Source organism: Mustela putorius, unplaced genomic scaffold (genome assembly GCF_011764305.1).
Source record: "Mustela putorius furo isolate JIRA1106 unplaced genomic scaffold, ASM1176430v1.1 tig00003834_pilon_pilon_pilon, whole genome shotgun sequence".
NCBI classification, from domain to species: domain Eukaryota; kingdom Metazoa; phylum Chordata; class Mammalia; order Carnivora; family Mustelidae; genus Mustela; species Mustela putorius.
The window spans coordinates 86,401,056-86,421,737 of NW_025421987.1; the positions used below are offsets into that span (position 1 = coordinate 86,401,056).

The 20,682-nt window shown below is 41.8% G+C and overlaps 1 protein-coding gene and 1 pseudogene across 1 annotated transcript in view; one reads left to right on the top strand and one right to left on the bottom strand.

The window, feature by feature from the left end:
• The window catches only part of LIPH (lipase H), a 48,761-nt gene extending 37,318 nt beyond the window's left edge, over positions 1-11,443 (bottom strand). Inside the window, exon 1 of the mRNA XM_004745186.3 lies at positions 11,136-11,443. Within this exon, the coding sequence (XP_004745243.1) occupies positions 11,136-11,184 (49 nt within the window). The 5' untranslated portion in view covers positions 11,185-11,443. The remainder of the gene's footprint in view (positions 1-11,135) is intronic.
• Positions 11,444-19,098: 7,655 nt separating this feature from the next.
• Positions 19,099-20,435, top strand: LOC123394425 (annotated as a pseudogene).
• The last annotated feature ends 247 nt before the right edge of the window (positions 20,436-20,682 follow it).

Genomic DNA, 20,682 nt, shown 5'->3' on the forward strand with positions numbered 1-20,682 from the left:
TTTTTTTAAAGATTTTATTGACAGAGAGAGATCATGACCAGGCAGAGAGAGGCGGGATCAAGCTCCCTGCTGAGCAGAGAGCCCGACGGACTCGATCCCAGGACCCTCAACCTACGGCTTAACCCACTGAGCCACCCAGGTGCGCCCCTACATAAAGTGTCTTTAAAAAGAAACACATAAAATAAGATTATCTATTCCCTGGTCAATGAAAATATTGTAACTAGCAGCTTACAGGAACCCTAACCCTGGGAAAACCATTTCCCCTAGAAGCAATTGCTCGATCTTTACTAATTCAGTGTTCGCAGTGACTCTATGGCCCATTAACTACCATGAATAATGAGAAGGGGCTGTATATAAATCTGTCTTCTGGAATCACAGTTCTCAGATTTCCCCGGTTACGTGGTTTTAGGGCTATAATGCACACGGTCATTGCTCCCAGTGAATCCTGTTCCCAGGCTTCTTCATTTACCCCTGGGCAAGAGCTCTTGCAGTCTTTTCAAGAAGAGCTAATAGAGAATCTAGTTCCTAAGTTCATTCATACCCATAAGTGAATCTCGAGGCCTAACTCATCAGTTAGATCTTCAAACAACATTCTTTCCCCCAGGATTTATAGGTATTACTCTGCTTTCTTGTATTGGATCCCATTGTATGTAAAGAACTTTGACCCTTCTATGCTCCTTGCTTTTTTCCTACCACACACCTGAAGCATTCTTTTCTTTCTTTCTTTCTTTGAAGATTTTATTTATTTATTTATTTGACAGAGGGAGACAGTGAGAAAGAGAACACAAGCAGGGGGAGTGGGAGAAGGAGAAGCAGGCTTCCCGCTGAGCAGGGAGCCAGATGCGGGGCTCGATCCCAGGACCCTGGCATCATGACCCATGAAGCACTCTTTTCTTGTTCTAAAATAACTTTCCCTACTGGTGTTGATACTCCAAAATAACTGATCTGTTTATCCACTGTTGTATATCCAGTGCCAACAACAGAGCCTGGCTCAGAGCTGACATCAGTAAATGTTTCCAGAATAAGCGTGTACCACATTATTCGGCCATTCAGAGTGATCCATCTGGATCCTACAAGTAGTAATGATATAATGTTTATGAAATAAATAGAGTATGAAATGACACATCCATTATGACTGAACTGTGTAAAAATATGTCTGCAGGTTATAAGGCCTGCAAAATACTGTGCAAACAAAAATGGGTTCTGCATTCCATTTCTGATGTTCTCTGCTCAAAGCTACCTGAAGTTATTTATTCTTTCCCACTCAGAATGAACAACATTTTAAAAGAAAACATTAAATTTATCTTCTTTTGGACCATGTTACAAATTGGTTTAAGCTCCTTGAAGGTAAGCTCTGTCTTGGCTTTTTCCCTAGCATTATGCCCCAGCATAATGTCTTGTTGGATCTCAAATTCTCAGGCAATTTGGAGGGTAGGTAAGGACTGGGTATCTGGGTTAAACTGCTTCACCCTCACAAATATAGTTCTTTATGTTTATATTTAATTTCTGGTTTACATTTATATTTCTAAAACAATTACTTGTACGCTTTCAGAAAGAAAACCTCTTTTTGCTTATTGTGCTGTTTTGTTACAAAGTCAAGTTTACTTGGAAGTAGTATTAACAGAGCCTTTAACCAAGTAACCACAGAACATGTTAAACTGGTTTCTAGAGCATAACCTCTTCTCTGGAGTTTATTTGAAGTTTATTTGAAGTTTATTTCCCTTCAGTCTGCTTTAAAATTCAATTACTCTGAAACGCCGATTAGTGTTAACGATTGGAAAATGACCATTGGATGGGTGATGTCTCCCATCTAATGAGGAATTCCAACTCCGATGGAGAACAGGCTGAGGTGAGAGCAGAGTAAGATGTTAAAGAAACCTGGAGAGAACATCTTCAGAGATAACATATCTGTGCCTGCAGTATTTTGTTATGGTCGAATAATGCAAGGTCACCCGCAGCCAAGTACAGCCAGGACTGTTTATGTATGGTCTATGGCTGCTTTCCTGATGTCAGGCAGAGTTGAGCAGTTGTAAAAGTTACCAATGGCCCACAAAGCTGAAAATATTTACTGTCTGGCTCTTTCCAGAAAAAGTTTGTCAACCTTGGTCTAATGTCCTAAACAAAATACAACATGACTTTGGAGCACAGATTTCAGGGTCAGGTCAACTCCATTGCCTCCTAGCTATGTGACCCTTGGTGATTAATTGCCTAACCTCTTGGAGCCTCAGCTACACTTGTGTAAAATGATCATAGGAATGCCAGTTAGGCAGTGCTCTGCAGAGCCATATGGAGCCTGAGACAAAAGAAAAAAAAAAACCCTGTATGTATACTAATCAAAATATCCTCCCATATTTTGAATCAAGCAGGGAAAAGTTTAGCTCGATAGTCAGTCAAAAACCATGACCATAGACATGGCCCTTTGCCATTCAGTCTGTTCAGACACCATCATCAGCTCTGATAAACCAAGCCACGTAGCAAGGAAATGAAAATGGCATAGGCCCAGGAACGGCCGGCGAATTGGAAATGACCACTCCTATTCTACAATAACACAGAGTTGTAAAACAAGTAATAGTCTGTCTTTATTTAAAATGTTGATATTTAAAAAAAAAAAAAAAAATTATTTATTTATTTTAGAAAGACAGAACACCTGAGTGGGGGAAGGGGGAGAGGGAGAGCGAGAATCCCAAGCAGACTCCCTGCTGAGCCCAGAGCCTGATGCAGAGCTCAGTCTCACAACCCTGAGATCATGACCTGAGCCGAAACCTAAAGAGTCAGATGTTTAAACTACCACACCGCCCAGGTGTCCCTGAATATTTTTTTATCAATGACTTATTTGCACTGATTTTCATTTCCAAAGACATTACATTAAAATATACTTGTGCCCCCAAAACATCACTTATGTGTATCATTTATTATATACAGTGAGAACGCATTATAGATAATATGCATATTATTTCCAGGAAAATATTACTTAAATATTAAAATATCACTTATATATTGTGTTAAAATATGAAAAATATTTTGACTGCATTAAAATCATGAATATAATTTATCTTGATTATTGAGTTTGGGTCTCCCTTACTCCCTTAAATTTTGCACCTGATGAGTGATTCACTGACCTCACCCTAATCCCTGCTGTCAGGGCTGTGGTGTGAACTAGAGATAATGTCTATGAAGCATTTAAAGTATTAGCTGGTACATAGTAAATGTGAAAAAATTAATGGTTGTTGATGATGTGTATGATGAGTTGGTTAATATTTATAGAGGCCCACTTGAATGTGGGCTAGCTGACATGAAGATTGTTTTGAGTTAAAAAGCAATCAAAATCCAGCAGATTCAGGAAAAGCTTTTTATGCCTCAACAGCCTAAAAAGAATAGATAGAGGACTGGCTCCAGGAGGAGAGCTGTCACCATAGATAACTACACACTGTTATGAACTAGGTGTGTAGACAAGGAGAAACCTAGCAATGACTCTTTGATCAAAGTACTCTATGTTCCATTGTTTCTGAGTGGCCTAGCAAACACATTTAACCAGACACATCTTTTTCATTTTCTCCTGAATTCTTTCCTTCCCTTTGAAGTCCCAGGCTACCTTCTTCTCCTTAATTCAGAATTTCAGATATATCTTATTTTGCCTGACTGTCCTTTGGAGTTTCCATGTCTACGTGGATTCCCCATGGTACTAAATTAAATTCTATTTTCTGTCGTTAATCTGTCTCATGCTCATTTGATTCTCAGTCTGGCTTGAAGCACCTTGAAGGGGACAGGAGATTCTTGCTCCCTGACAAAGTGTTGATCTTATAGGATTGTTATGAAGGCCAAGTAAAATAAGTAAATTGCTTAGCATGGGATTTGACATAAAGCAAGTGCTCAATAAAAACTAACTACCTTCTTTCCATCATTTTGGAAGGACTTTGGGAAAGGGAGTGTATTAGCCAGTATACAGGTGACAGTGTTTCTTCCTGGCCAGAGAACTGGGTTTGGTTCTGACTCTGTCATTAACCAAAATCTCTTTGGGCCATCCTTGTTCTCATATGACAGATTAGTTCCTCATTCCTTAGAGATTTAGCTAATCTCTTGCATTCCTTTCAGACACAAAATGCTAAGATCTGCAAACTAGCTCATTTGAAAGGACCTGAGGCACCTAATTTAGGAAAATGAATTTCCAGGGAAGTCTTACTAACCAAAGACAACCCAAATCTAAAAAAAATTAATATAGCAAGAAATTAAAATATCTCTTAATTTTAATTAAAAGATCTGAAAATAAGCAAACATCACCCTTGCAATTAAAATGTTGACCGGGGGTACCTGTTTGGCTCCATCGGTAGAGCATGAAAAGTCTGGTCTCAGGGTTGTGAGTTTGAGCCTCACACTGGGTGCAGAGATTACTTAAAAATAAAATAAAATAAAATACTGACCAAATAGGTGTTTTGTCACCTTTATGTTAAGCAGGACTTTCTGGCTAATTAAATACCCTTCAGTTAACAAACACGCTTCAATATGCTACCATAAGGATAAATCGTGAAAACATTATGATAAATGAAGAAGTTAGTCACAAAAGACCACAAATTATATTACTCCATTCATATGAAATGTCCAGAGTAGGGGAATCTATAAAGACAGAAAGTAAATCAGTGGTTGCTAAGGGCTGGGGGAAGGAGGAAGTCGGGGAAAAAGGGTACCGTAGCTCAATGGTGCCAGTTTCCTTTCTAAGGTCATAAAAATGTTCTAAAATTGACTAGTGATTGTTGCACGTCTCTGTGAATACACTAAAAACCGTAGAATAACACTTTAAAGGGGTGAATCTTATGTATGAATTACATCACAATACAACTGTTTTAAGAAATGGTTCCTATAATTTCAAACTTTCATGGAAAGACCAGAGTGAAAAGGTGAAGTCTTTTGGGGTTAACTGGGCAGAAGATTCACTTTTTTCAACATCGAAACAGGCCTCCAGTTTCCAGTTTTTCTTTCCTCTTGGGAACTGAGTGATGGACCTCCACTTCATACCATTAAATAAAGCCCCCACTTTAGTGAGTCTGTTGTGGGGAGGGTTCGCAGTTGCTCCGGCAAAAATAAAGTACTCTTATTCTCAGCCTTAGGAACTACTTATAGCAGTGACCTTGTTTTATGTTTGCCAGAGAAAACTGTGTTGGATACACAAAATGCCCTCTTAATTGCAAGGACACCTCTAGTCTTTTAACCACTGGCTATATTTACTTAGGATACCACAGAGAAAACAGATAGACCTCTGTTTTTCTAGACTGATCGATTTCAGCTGAGTCCTAGCTGGAGAGGAAAGTGTGATTCCCTCAGACAGACCACTGACAACCCCACTCCCTTTCTGATGAGACTTCCAAGGGATAAGCTCCCTTTACCCTCACAAGACCTACCACCTGAAAGCAAAATGAAGCTGCCCAGGCTCTTCTTGGTGTCACTCAACTGTTCTAGCTTTTTAGCTTCTACCTGCTTTGGGAATTGATTTCATTTTCCCACATTTCTTTTTTCTTTTTTTTTTTTTTTAAGATTTTATTTATTTATTTGACAGAGACAGATCACAAGTAGGCAGAGAGGCAGGCAGAGAGAGAGAGAGGAGGAAGCAGGCTCCCTGCTGAGTAGAGAGCCCAATGCGGGACTCGATCCCGAGACCCCCGAGATCATGACCTGAGCCGAAGGCAGCGGCTTAACCCACTGAGCCACCCAGGCGCCCCGGTTTCCCACATTTCTGACTAGGGGAAAACTTCTACAAAAAGAAGAGGCTCCTCACTCGTGTCTAGAGAGTTTTCAGTGAAAAAAGAAGATGGAATTGTGGACGGAAATAACCTACTGATGAAGCAATTGGGAGTGAGGGCGGAGGAGAGAAAATCCCCGAGTTTCTATGAGAATCAATAAGTACAGGGAGGTTCATATTTCAGTCTCTCAATGTGGCTGAGTCAACTGATTACAAACGAAAGCATCAGTTTCTCTTCGACTTATGGTTGGCGAAGTGTAGTCCACTAGTCAAACCCAAGCGGCAGGCTCCGTGAAATTCCACCCCAGTTAACCTTGAAGCACGGTGTGCAGTCAGGAAGTGAAACAAGGATGGCCCTGACTCACACTCCCTTTATTTCAAGTTTTGCATTTCAAGGTGTGCTCAAGCTGTCATTTCTCCCACCCCCAAACATGACAGAGGTGTTAATAACTTCCTTTAGAACAGAGGTCCACAGATAGGTACACTAGCTTTATGTTTCCTGGAAAGTATTCAGTGATACCAAGATGAAGGGAGACATTGTCAAGGATTCCACATTCTGGAAAGGATACTCGTCCTCTTCCGAGACACAGCTCCCCACATGTTAATTGGTGAAGTCACGACGTTTCCTGTAGCCCACACTAGAGCACATTTTTATGCTTGCCTGAAAACACTGTTCTGAAGTAATTTCCAAAAATCCCAGAAATTAAAAATCCCATGAGGCCAGAAACTGCCTTGAAGAGATCAGAGTATGAGTTGGACTCCTATTTTCAAAAGAGGTAGAAGTGGGAAGTGACATTTTCCTACTATGAAATTCTAGTCAAATTTTTTTTTTAAAGATTTTATTTATTTATTTGACAGAGAGAAATCACAAGTAGATGGAGAGGCAGGCAGAGAGAGAGAGGGAAGCAGGCTCCCTGCTGAGCAGAGAGCCCGATGCGGGACTCGATCCCAGGACCCTGAGATCATGACCTGAGCCAAAGGCAGCGGCTTAACCCACTGAGCCACCCAGGCGCCCTCTAGTCAATTTTTAAATCTGGAAAGTAACTCAGGTATACACACACACACACACACGTATGTATATATGTATGTATGTATTTTATGCAGAGGAACCACACTGATTTTGGCATTAGAAACCTGTTCTGAACCAGATGGTGAAGTGTAGGGGCCCAGGGCAGGCTGCCCCCAAACAGGCCACTTTGGCATGAAGATTATTTTGAGTTAAAAGCAATCGATGGGGGCGCCTGGGTGGCTCAGTGGGTTAAACCTCTGCCTTCGGCTCAGGTCATGATCCCAGGGTCCTGGGATCGAGCCCCACATCTCTGCTGAGCAGAGAGCCTGCTTCCTCCTCTTTCTCTCTGCCTACTTGTGATTTCTGTCTCTCTGTCAAATAAATAAAAATAAAATAAATAAATAAATAAATAAATAAAATCTTTAAAAAAATAAAAAATAAAAGCAATCGGGTGCTTTAGCGTGGATGGTTCAGTGGGTTAAGCATCTGACTCTTGATTTCAGCTCAGGTCATGATCTCAGGGTTGTGAGATCAAGCCCCACATTCGGCTCCATGCTGGGTACCAACCCTGCTTAAGATTCTCAAGTCTCCCTGTGCCTCTCCCCAACCCTCTCTCTCTCTTAAAAAAAAAAAAAAAAAAAAAAAGTAATCAAAACGCAGCAGATTCAGGAAAAGCTTTTTACGTCCCCCTCAACAGCCTAGAAAGAATAGAGGACCGGCTCCAGGGGGAGAGCTATCACTGTAGATAACTACACTGTTACAAATTAGGTGTGCAGACAGGGAGAAACCCAGGAAGGCCTCTTTGAACAAAGTTCTCTATGTCCCATTGTTTCTGAGTGGCCCAGCAAACACATTCACCACACACTTACTCTTTTTCATTTTTCCATGAATTCTTCCTTCCCTCTGAGGTCCCAGACTTCTACCTTCCTCTCCTTAATTCAGAATGACATATATACCTCATTTTGCGTGACTGTCCCTTGAAACCCCCGTGTCTCCGTGGAATCCCCATAGGTACTAAATTAAATTTGATTTTCTGCTGCTCATCTGAGTCATGTCCTTTTGATTCTTGATGTAGCCTGAAGCACTTTGAAGGGGGCAGGAAATTCTTGCTCCCAGACAGAAACATTCCCAGTTGGTCAGGGCCAAACCTGATGGAGTACCTCTTGTTTCTTTTTTAAAACCCTGACAAATATAGGCAAGCAGCATATGGGCAAAATGCCATCTTGGTTGAACATTTCTGCTTTTAACCAACAGCATAACTTCTAGGATACAATGGAGAAAATAAATAAGATACTAGATTTCCTCATTCTCACCTCCTAATCATGTGCACAAATATGTGCTTTCATACCCACTACCTTTCACCTTTGTCTCTGTCAGAGAAGGGTAAGTCTCTCTCCGTCTCTGTCTCTATCTCTGTCTCTGTCTCTGTCTCTCTCTCTCACACACATTCACATACACACACACCATGGAGTTATAAATTATCTCAGGAAGACTTTAAATACCCGAGAAACTAATTCTCTGTTTTGGGCACTAAGCTATCTTCTCTAGGCAAGTATCTATGTAGTTTTACACAGATTTCCATAAGCCAAAGTACCGATAAAATATTATTTATACCACAGCCTTAATATAGAACAATAGTTATCAACATTTGTTCTTTGGATCACCTGCAGCTGAAAAAGCCAGAAGGTCTGTTAGAAATGCACAATTCTGGGCATTTCTCAATGTCCACGGAGTCTGGATCTTTGGGAGTGGTCTGCATTTTAAACAAGTCCCCAGGGGGTTCTGGGGCACACTAGAGCTTGCTTGCCATTGTTTTGCTCACTGTTAAAATTATGGCAAATATTCCCATCATGATTTCACAAACATTGGAACAGAACAAAGATCTCCAATAGTGAATGACCTGTATCCTCTATGTTTCAGAATCACATCTTAATACTTGTTGGTTTGGGGACAGCAAGCCAAAGAAGGGAAAAGCAGAAAGTCTATGTATTTGTGATTAATAATTTCTGCTATCAGATGCATATTATTCAACACCCTCTCCCATGAAATTGCAAGTTCATGGTTTTGCAGACACCAAGAAGTCTAAATTTAGCTTACAGCTATAATTATGTTTTTCCTTCTAGCTACAGAAGTTTATTGTAGTGTGTCTCTGTTTAGATTCTATCATTCATCAGTGAGTCTTCTAGAATCATTTAAAATAAGACTTTACTGATAACGTAATGATAAGTATAAAGGCAGGTCACAAAAAAATTAAGTTCCAACGTTGTATATAGAGCTATATAATGCAAGACTGAAAGAAAATACCCACAAATCAGCATCAGTTTTTTTTGTGTCAGGGTTAGCCCACTCCCCTAAAATTATCTCTAAATTTATGTTCATTTTTAAATTTATTTTATTTTATTTTTTTAATGATTTTTTTAAAAAAGATGTTATCTACTTATGAGAGAGAGAGCACGAACCCCAGCCGAGGGAAGGCCAGAGGGAGAAGCAGGCTCCTGGCTGATTAAAGAGCCGGACGTGAGACTCAATCCCAGGACCCCGGGGTCTTGTCTGGAGCCGAAGGCAGATGCTTAACCAACTGAGCTACCCAGGCATCCCCTTATGTTCATTTTTTAAAACTTAAACATTAGAATAAACACACACTTTAAAATGTTGACTTCTCAGTGAAAAATAACATCATTAGTGTAATTGTAACTTACTGTTAAATCAACTTCAAAAGCACAAATTAAGAAAAATTTATTTATATAAGGCTGAAATCCTCATACAACTATTTTAACTTTTCCATTCCCTTTCTAGGCCTCATTTGCAGGCACAGATAACGTGATTTTAACATAGTTGTAATCTTCGTTTATCTACAAGTTTGAATTCTGTTTTGTCTACTTGGCATTGTTTTATAAACATGTTTGCACATTTCTGCATAGCTTCAGAATTATTCTAAAGGCTACATTTTTTTAAAACGTTTGATATATTGGGCTTCATCCATTCCTCTATAAAGAATCATTTTTGCTGTACCTAGTTTCAAGTTATTATAAGTAACATAGTTAGAATCATCTTCTTAAGATTTTTTTTCCCTTTTATTTTTTTTTTATTTTTTTTTTAAATTTATTTATTTGACAGACAGAAATCACAAGTAGGCGGAGAGGCAGGCAGAGAGAGAGAGGAGGAAGCAGGCTCCTCGCTGAGCAAAGAGCCCGATGCGGAGCTCGATCCCACGACCCTGGGATCATGACCTGAGCCGAAGACAGAGGCTTTAACCCACTGAGCCACCCAGGCGCCCCGTTTTTTCCCTTTTAAAAGACATTTCCTGAGAATAAATTCTCAGCAGTGGTTTTACTAGTTCAAAGGGCATGAACATTTTTATGGATACTATAAGTAACATATTTCCCTTAAGAAAATTGTACCAATCTTCATTACCATAAACTGTGGTAAAATTTCACAAGACTAAATTATCATAAGAAAAAAGGACGGGATTCCTAAGAAAGCCAAGTTTCTTAAAAAAAAAAAAAAAAAACAGGGGTACTGGGTGGCTCGGTGGGTTAAAGCATCTGTCTTCAGCTCAGGTCATGATCCCAGGCCCGCATTGGGCTCTTTGCTCAGTGGGGAGCCTGCTTCCCTTCCTCTCTCTGCCTGCCTCTCTGCCTACTTGTGATCTCTGCCTATCGAATAAATAAATAAATAAATAAATAAATAAATAAAACAAAAAAGCCACTTCATTTTATTTTTCTTACCCTGCTATGCACATTACTGTTTTATTTATTTATTTCCTTACTTATTTATTCACTTAGTAGTCTCTGTACTTAATGTGGGGCTCAGGCTCATGACCCTGAGATCAAGAGTTGAATGCTCTTCTGACTGAGCCAGCCAGCAGACCCTGTACATCACTGTTTTAATTTATATTCATTTTGATTAATAATTTTTCAGTTATCAATATGCCAGGCACCATCCCAAGGGGTTTACATAAAGTCATGTTTTCCTAAAAGATAACTGAAATAAACTGTTACCGAAAGCTTATAAAAACCTTTCCTGTATATATTAGATAGCATAATAAAAGAAAACTTAAGATTTCTGGAAAATAACTGACCTTATTTTATAGAGGTGGAAAGGCACAGAAGACTTAACTATGAGAGAAAATAACTTTTAGATTTCCCAGCACATTTTTTTTTTGTACATCAGAAAAACCAGTTAATCGAAAGAAGTCATAATCTCTTTTATTACTGAGAAAAAAAAAGCTTTTCAGGATTTGCAAGCCCATTTAACCCATACCTTGTTTCCTTAAAAGTGATTAAATAAAGCTTTAAAAGTCCACTGAAGGAACTGGGCTAATAAAATGCAAAGTGACAATACTGCTAGTAATGTTTTTAAATAATTAAGAAAGCCATTCAATAAATGACCTACCTGATTTGACCAAGCACAGCAAACTGATGAAGAAGTATAATTTCAGCATATGGAAACTGGAGAGAGTGTGCGTCACATTCACAAGAAGGGTGTCCTGCCCAGAGCCTAGTTTCTCAGAGGGCTTTGCTCAGAGAGAGTTCAGAGGACTAATCCAGAGGTGTGGTGATAACAGGAAGTTCCAGAGAGGGACGGCAGGCAGGTCCCAACCCTTTCAGGATATTTGACTCCTCCTCTTTTTTCAGTGGAAGGTTGGTACATTTTTGCCTGACACAATTTTATGCATATCTTTTTAAAAATTGTATGCATGTCTTAATATCCTAATGTGTACTTGCAGAATGACGAGTTCAAAATAGTTTCATTCTTTGTGGGCGGTTTATTAGTCGTTTGGCGTGGTATGTTGAAATCAAGTGTGCTTTGAGATACTTGCCTCCCTGTCCTTGTGAATGAAACAAATGCAATGACTATTCTGTTGGCCTGTGAACACAAAACTACTTTTTATGTTAATTCACACACTCCTGCCTCATTTGGCAGTCTTTAGACTTTGCAAAGAACATTTCATTAAGCCTAATCATTCCCCGGTAAATGTTCAAATAGGCTTCAGGTTAAAGAAAATTTTTATGGCATTATACATACTTTTTATTTTTTCTTCTTCTTCTTCTTTTTTTTTTTTTTGAAGATTTTATTTATTTATTTGACAGAGAGAGATCACAAGTAGGCAGAGAGGCAGGCAGAAAGAGAGGAAGGGAAGCAGGCTCCCTGCCGAGCAGAGAGCCCCATGTGGGACTCGATCCCAGGACCCCGAGATCACGACACGAGCCGAAGGCAGCAGCTCAACCCACTGAGCCACCCAGGCGCCCACTTTTATTTCTTCTTATCCAGAGTTCCTATTTCTCCCCCTCTTTCTCCCCCTCCTTTTTAAAAGAAAAGTAAGCACAAAAGCTTTAAATAGAGAGCTGTGTCAGAACCTATCCACCTCAGTGTTGGAAGTAACTGAACTTGTGCTCCCACGGCTACAGGGTAATTTAATTCCCTCTGGTGGAGGTGTCGGTAGCCTTTACTCAGGCTGGTGGGGGTTTGATGAGCTGAAACATAAATTTACTTATTTATTTATTTTAAAGATTGTATTTATTTATTTGACACAGAGAGATCACAGTAGGCAGAGAGGCAGGCAGAGAGAGAGAGGAGCAGAGAGCCTGATGCGGGACTCGATCCCAGGACCCTGAAATCATGACCTGAGCCAAAGGCAGAGGCTTAACCCACTGAGCCACCCAGGCGCCCTGAATTTATAAATAAAGACAGGAACAACTGAAGAATATGTTTCCCTCTGGAGCACCAGGGCAAAAGCCACTAGTCGTTTAGCACTGTCTGCCTGAAATAGGCATTCATGAAGCAACAGCATCTCTCATAGAAGTTTATCAGTCCTCTGTGTCTGTACTCCATCCCAACAGCAGGGGATTCCTTGCAGGAAGTAGATTCAAGCAATGCTTCCCAAAGAGTCAGTACCTGAGATCTCCCCTGGGGGACTTTTCAAAGCACTGTGTGTAGATTCTGGGTCATACCTCACACCTGATGAATGCCAGGACTCCCGACCAGTGGTCCACATCTCACGTCTTCCACTCAATAGTGGTATGGCTTGAAGCCACATTTAAGAACATTTCCGTTCTCAAACTCTTACTTTTCTCAACTGTCAAATGAAGAAAACAAGACCACCTATCTCACAGGGCTGTTTTCTGGATTCAATGAACTATTCTAAGTACAGTTCACAGCTCTGTGCCTGCTACGAAGGTAAGCTTGCTGAGCCCTGTGTCACTCCTATGACCTACGTGGCTATGTCCTCCACACCTTTCCCTCCTGTTGGAAAGCAGGGCTGCTCCAGGCTGAGAAGAGGGATCAAGTGGATTTTAGGAATGGAGGGCACCTGACAGCAGTGATGTTTCAGGTGAATGATGTCAGTCAGTTCTGTAGTCTGTTTTCATCTTTTGTCTCCTGCTGGAGAAATAAATTAAGAATACACAGAGAAAAACAAATAGGGGACCTGCTAGCTTTTTTATTTTTCCATTTGCAGCAAGCTTTACTGATTTGGAAACAACCGCCCTCTGGAACAAATGGAGAATTGTTCCACATTCTCTTAGGAACCTGTTTATGGAATGCATTGCTCACTGCTGGATCAGTGTGCTTGTCTGATAAATATTTGTTGAGCTCCTATCAGTTTTTGTACCTCGCCAAGCCTTTATCTAGGCAGAGCTAATGTACATTTTTCCTGGAAACCGGCCAATTATAGGAATAAGAATCATTTCCCTTAGGAGGCCTCTTTGTATTATTGTTAATGATTTTCCTGCCAGTAGGCACAGAAGGTGACATCTGATTCCCCAGCTGTGTGCTGTTTTCTATTTAGAGCATTGAAAACAATACAAGAATCAATGGGAGAACTCATACTCTCAAAGAAAGAGAATTAGTAAGAAATATCAAATATGAAAAAAAAAAAAAGAAATTTCAAATGTGAAAAAACATAAAGCATTTCAGAGGATGGGGGCTGGGGGGAGGAAAGGTGAGGCAAACTGGAGAACAGGTGCGCAGGGAATCTTTGAGAGGGGAATTAATTCTGTCTTTTGCTTGTGGGTTGGTCAGGGCAATCTACACAGGTGATAAGATTGGGCAGGACTACACACAAACACACACACATGAACACACACACATATGTGCATGTGAAACTGGTAAAATCTAAATTTGAGTTGTAGATTGGACCAACATCAATTTTCTCCATTCTACTTATGTAAGATGTTACAGAGTTGGGGGACTCTGGGTGAGGGTACACGACACATCCCTGTACTATTGTTGCAGCTTCCTGTGAACCTATAATTATTTCAGAATAAAAGTCTTTAAAAATTCCAAAAGATGGGCCAACTCCTAACTATTTGAGTGTTAACATTTACTACAAGGTATTCTGAGGAAAACCATTTCTTCGTTGCTCATCAGCTAGTCGAGAGTGAATAATGGTCAGTTTTCTCAATATGATGACCCTGATAAATGATCAGAACTCAAGAATAACACAATTCGTCTCATTTCCAACTTAGTATTATTCACTGGCTCTTTTTTTTTTTTTTTCCCTTAACCTAGAAATCACTTGCTACAGAGAGCAGAATAGAAAGGGGGCAGGCAAGCTTCCAAATGTGTGGACAGGAAAAACAGGTATGGAAGTGTCCTGGAACTGAGGGGAGGTGGTTTTATAGCTCTCACTGGCGCCAACGGTCAAGGAAGGTGACCTATGTCCTCTCTCACCCTAGTCTAGTGCTCCAAGCTGCTCTATGACTCACTCTAACGTCTTCTTATCTGCAACAGTGACCCCACAATCTCTTGCCAGCTGTGCACTTTGGAAAAATAAGTTTCCTTGATTCATTTTCTACAAGGAGAACAGGGCAACCGTCCCCTCATCTGTATATTTGTTTCATTTCTTCATTCATTGATTGAACATTTCTCAGGCTTCCGTTTAAAAAAATAATAAGAAAGAGGGACGCCTGGGTGGCTCAGTTGGTTAAGCAGCTGCCTTCGGCTCAGGTCATGATCCCAGCGTCCTGGGATCGAGTCCCACATCCTTGCTCCGCAGGGAGCCTGTTTCTCCCTCTGACTCTGCCTTCCACTCTGTCTGCCTGTGCTCGCTCTCACTCGCTCTCTCTCTGACAAATAAATAAAATCTTTAAAAAAATTAAAATAAAATAAAATAAAAAATAATAAGAAAGAATAGGGGGTGGCTCTGATGAGGGAGCAGGAGGCTGGCTGAGGACAAAGCAAAAGCTGGCGCCTTGCACCCCCTCTTCACCCTTTCCCCTCCATAAGTGTAGCATCCCTCAGGCAGCCCTGACTGCCATGAACAATAAGCAAATAGTTAACTTGCAGAGCTCACCTAGGTTCTAGAACTTCATCAGCTCCTTCTCTCAAGAAGACAGACATATTGGGATGCCTGGGTAGCTCAGTGGGTTAAGCCTCTGCCTTCAGCTCAGGTCATGGTCTCAGGGTCCTGAAATCAAGCCCTGCATCGGGCTCTCTGCTCATTGAGGAGCCTGCTTACTCCTTTCTTTCTGCCTGCCTCTCTGCCTACTTGTGATCTCTTTCTGTCAAATAAATAAATAAAATCCTTAAAAAAATGTGAGAAATAATATAAATATATAGAGAATAATACATTTAGGCTAGCTTATTAACATTATTATGTGGATAATTTTTTAGTACTCTATTACAAAACAGTAAGGAAAACACCTGCGTACTACTTTTCTGGCCTGAGAAGTATTTTTCATGGAATAGAGCTACTTTGTTTTAGAAACCATGACTTCCTCACAAACAATGTATCAAACAAAATAAATGCAAGTCCAGTGCTTTTAAGTAAGTGCTTCTTTGCAGAGTGCTGCTCAGAGGGTTTCAAGAGTAGAGGGCTCTAGCAAGGCCTGTAGGCACACTGGCAAGACAGAGGCAAAATTCTTTATTAATTGAAAATTCATTAAAGGGGCACCTGAGTGTCTCAGTTGGTTAAGTGTCTGCCTTGGGCTGAGGTCATGATCCTAGGGTCCTGGGATTGAGCCCCACTTCTTGCTCTCTGCTCAGCAGGGAACCTGCTTCTCCCTCTCCCTGCTGCTCCCCCTGCTTGTGCTCTCTCCCTCTCCCACTCTATCAAATAAATAAATAAAATCTTTTAAAAAATTAAAGTTCACTAAAAATTTTTTTAAAAATTTCTTTAAAAATTTTTACTGTCCAGTATTTAATATCCATTGGTACCATATATTTTAGATTTATTTAGATCTTAAACTACAGGTTTAAATTATTATTATTAGAATCAGAATCCAGTTTTTATTTTTATTATTATTTTTTAAATTTTATTTATTTATTTATTTGACAGAGAAAGAGAGATCACAAGCAGGCAGAGAGGCAGGCAGAGGAGAGGGGGGGCTCTCTCTTGCTGAGCAGAGAGCCCTATGTGGGGCTTGATCTCAGGACCCTGAGATCATGACCTGAGCCAAAGGCAGAGGCTTAACCCACTGAGCCACCCAGGTGCCCTCCGTTTTTATTTTTAACTGGCTTTCCACAGATTGGTCACAAGAATCTTGCATCCTCATTATTTAGTTATATACACAGAGCAGGCACACAGATTTGTCTCAGTGAGAAGCAACTCTGGAAGAATCCATGCCTGTAACATCTGTCTTGGGCCCTCATTTGAAACCATCATGAGCCCTTTGAGGTATTCATGTTAACTCATCAGGGTCTTTCTTGCTTAGAGTCATCCTCCTCTTCTGGATGGGAAACTGGGAACCCCTGACGTCCTCCCAGAGGTTCCTTTCTTTTTGAGGTTCTCCCTAGGGATCTCCAAAGAATCAGGGTTGCTCCATAGTTGAAGTCAGACTACTCCAAAAAAACATGTGGAATTTGATGAGAATCAACCCAACCACTTTTAGTGATTTAGTAACAGAAAACAACAAATTTAATTTATAAATTTATTTTCCTTAATTGTCGGGGGCAGCTTTGTACATAGCAGACAACATGGCGCTTGCGCCTGCGGCCAGACAGAGGACCTGCGCACCACCTGAAAGATGATTGGCTATGCCCAGAACAGGTAGCCCGAGGACACTGCGTGCTTTTTATCATGCTATCAGGCTTCCTTTCACATGTACAGTCTGCTGATGGGAGGAGAGGGGATACAAATAGGGGTAAACATCCGGGTAAGAGGAGAACAATAAAGATTCGCAAGCCTGTCACTCCGTGTCTCCTGGTCGTTCTTGCTGGGAGAGCGACACTTAATAAATAAGAACAACAGTATAAATTTGCCTTCCTTAACCACCACCACAAAAGACAACAAAAGAGGGATCACCCTGCAAATAAATACAAGAGGGACAGAATAGAAGAGGAGGTGGCTTTTCAATGGCCTGAGAAACGATCAGGCACCATCAGAACTACTGTCAGAAATGACAGAAATGTCAGAAATGACAGTTCTGATGGGTTTGGAGAGGGGAAACGGCAGATCCCGTGGAAAATGCAGGATGTGGAAGTGATCAGTAAATTGGCTTATTAGATCGTTGAAGAAGAGGGAAGAGAAACATTAGGCTTTGGGCCATGCTGGCTGCTGAAGTCAGTCCATCACACACATGAGTACATTTCATTGGCCTGCAGATCTGAGAAGCAGGTTCGATTACCTCTATTTTACAGATTAGGAAGGAGGCTCAAGTAGGGCGGGGTGCTACTTCTCCATAAGGCAGTCCAAGCCCGTGAGCAGCTTTTGTAATAAAATCTAGGACGAGGAACTCTACTTGCTTTTGGATAATAAGGCCAGATTAGACTGAATAAGATCAACGTCCCATTATTAGGAGGGTATGTTTTTCTTGAATACCAGAGTTGATCCCCGGAAGGAAATTAATCTCCAGGGTGGTGAACTATGTTGGATTTTAGACGCAAGAGGCCCAAACCAACAACATCTCACCATTGGGCTCCTACCCACTTCTATCAAATGGCCCAGAACTCTGGCAGGGGTCAGCAAGACCAAAACTCACAAGAAATCTTTTAACACTCTGAGTGCTGGTAAAGGGAAAATGTGCAAGATTGAACAATGAATTGGAGGGCTAGCTGGGTCTTTACTGTTCTGTGGACAGGAGGAGAATTAGGGATGGGCCTTGGAAAGGCTTGAAAGAGAGGATCTCCGCAGGAGGAAGAGAAGGAAAAAGATCTTTTTTTTTTTTTTTTTTTTTAAAGATTTTATTATTTGACAGAGAGATCACAACTAGGTAGAGAGGCAGGCAAGGGGGTGAGGCGGGAAGCAGGCTCCCTGCTGAGCAGAGAGCCTGACTCGGGGCTCTATCCCAGGACCCTGAGATCATGACCTGAGCCAAAGGCAGAGAAGCAACCCACTGAGCCACCCAGGTGCCCCAAGGAAGAGGATCTTTTCAGAAAACTGGGCAACCATGGAGGATACCCTAATGAAAACCTAAGCACCACCAGCAGTACAAGGGTTCAAGTTATCCAAACCAGGGAAGAAACCTTCATGTCCTTGTTCTTCCATAGGGCTTTTGTTTTTGTTTTGTTTTTATTTTCTCTCCAGCCCTCTTGTGAAGAGTTCTGAGGTCCAGGAATGGCTGTTAGCAGTGGTGGGTTGAGGGGTGAGGATAATCCCACTCCTTGCCAGTGGACAGGCATTGGCCTATGCCTCTACTGAGGACCACTGGACGGCAGGGGCACTAACTGGCAAAACCCCAGGCAGGAGAAACTATAAGGTTGAGTGGCTTTCTTTTCTCTCTTTCAGAGGGCAACCAGAGACAGTAAGAGGACAAAAAGGGGACGTGTGTGGAGGTGGGGGTGGGGCAGTAAGTGAGGGTGGTGCCTGGTCATTGCTCCACTGAAGAGTTACTGTTTGTTCATGAGGCCCAGGGGGTTTGGACAGAGGTAATTCTAAAGCCCTCCACTTTTCATGGAGGGTGACTAACATTTTATTTTGTGTATGTGCAGGTGCTTTTTTAGAGTTAATTTAGAGCCCAGCCTGAAACACATCAGGGTAGAGGTGGAGGAGAAATTCTCTTCTATCTCTCTCATGAAAGATGTTGAGACTAGTGGAGAGATGACGTTTGAGGGAAGGAAAGTCCTTCCAGGAGGCAAAGAGCAATGGACGTTGGATGTGGTACTTTTTTTTTTTTTTTATTTACTTGACAGAGAGAGATCACAAGTAGGCAGAGAGGCAGGCAGAGAGAGAGAGGAGGAAGCAGGCTCCCTGCTGAGCAGAGAGCCCAATGCGGGACTCGATCCCAGGACCCTGAGATCATGACCCGAGCCGAAGGCAGCGGCTTAACCCACTGAGCCACCCAGGAGCCCCTGGATGCAGTACTTTTAATAGTCACTTCTAGATCAACTGGTCTTTGCTTTCCACACTCCTCCGCGAGGGGTCCATCCACTGGCATTGTTCTACATTCCTATGATAACTTAAAGGGAAACTTGTACAATGTCTGGAGCCCTTGATGTCCTGCAATGAAGAAGGAAGATGTCTTCAAATCCCTTGCAGTGTGAATTCGCTTAGGTGGCACCAAACTTGACTTCCAAATGGAACAGTCTACATACAAAAGAAAAAGTAATGGGATCTACATCATAAATCTGAAGAGAACCTGGGAGAAGCTTCTGCTGGCCACTTGTGCCACTGTTGTGGTGGAAATCGGTGCTTAAAAGAAAATGTCCAGGAATGTTGGCCAGCAAGTTGTGCTGAAGTGTCCTGTGCTCTTGGAGCCCCTCTTATGGCCAGCCATTTCACTCCCAGAACCTTCACTAACCAGATCCAGGCAGCCTTCTGGGAGCCAAGACTTCTAGTGGTTACTGATCCCAGGGCTGCCCACCAGCCTCTCACAGAGGTGTCTTATGTTAACCTGCCTACCATGGCTCATGTAACACAGATTCTCCCTAGTGCTATGTGGACATGGCCATCCCTCGCAACAACAAGGGAGCCCAGTCAAGTGGGTCTGATGTTGGCCGGGGAAGTTCTGTGCATCTGTGGCACCAATTCCCCTGAACACCCATGGGAGATCATGCCTGATCCCTACTTCTGCAGAGATTCTGAAGAGTTGGAAAAGGAAGAGCAGACTGATGCTGGGAAGACTGTGACCCAGGAGGAATGGCAGGGTGAATGTGATGAGGCTTTGGAATAGAGGTGAGGTAAGGTGGGGTCTGGAGCCAACCACCAAGAAAGATGAGATGTCTTTAGTGAAAAATGGTGGTTTTATTAAAGCGCGGGGATAAAACCTGTGGGCAGAGAGAGTTGCTGCCCTGGGGGCTTGAGGAGTGGTGATTATATAGTCAGGAGTCTTGTGAAGTAAGGAAAAGAGAGGTTTCAAAATAACTTACATGTGCTAAAGATGACTGACCTACAAGGTACCTATGAGATACTGGAGGCCTTGCCATTGTCAAGTTAAGGTTGTCTTCCTCTCTAGCAAGGTATTAACATTAAGATAGTTGGGAGATTCTTGGAGGACTGTCACAGGTGTCCCACCCAGAAGTGAGGGTCGGGGGGGGAGGTTGCAGGGTGTCCGCTTATGCTTTGTCTTTGGCTTGCCTTCTGCTCCCTCATCAAATGGACGGCTCCAGCTCCTGAGTTCACTGCTACTCAGCCTGAAGTTGCAGACCGGTTTGAAGGCTGCAGGTGCCCTCTGGGCCAATTCAGCAGTTCCCTACTAAAGACTGGAGCGCCCAGCCAGCTGCTGAAGACTGGTCTGCAGCTCCCACTGCTCAGGCCACGGAATGGGTAGGAACAACCACTGAGTGGTCTTAAGCTGCTCTTCCACAAAGGCAAACCACGTGGAACAAGGTTGATAGAAATTAAACAGTTTCTTTAAAAAAAAAAAAATCTTTTGGTCTTTGTAATTCTATTCTCAAACTCTCAGTGATAGTCTGGTGTTAGCGGTATTTGGAGAATGAAGGGAGGGGCCAATGGCCACACTTGGGATTTTCTTCCAGAGGTGTGACAGGCATAGGTGGGTAGCTCGTGGTCCTGGGGCTCCAAGTGGTGACTTGCACCAGAATTCCAGGACACTTTACCGAG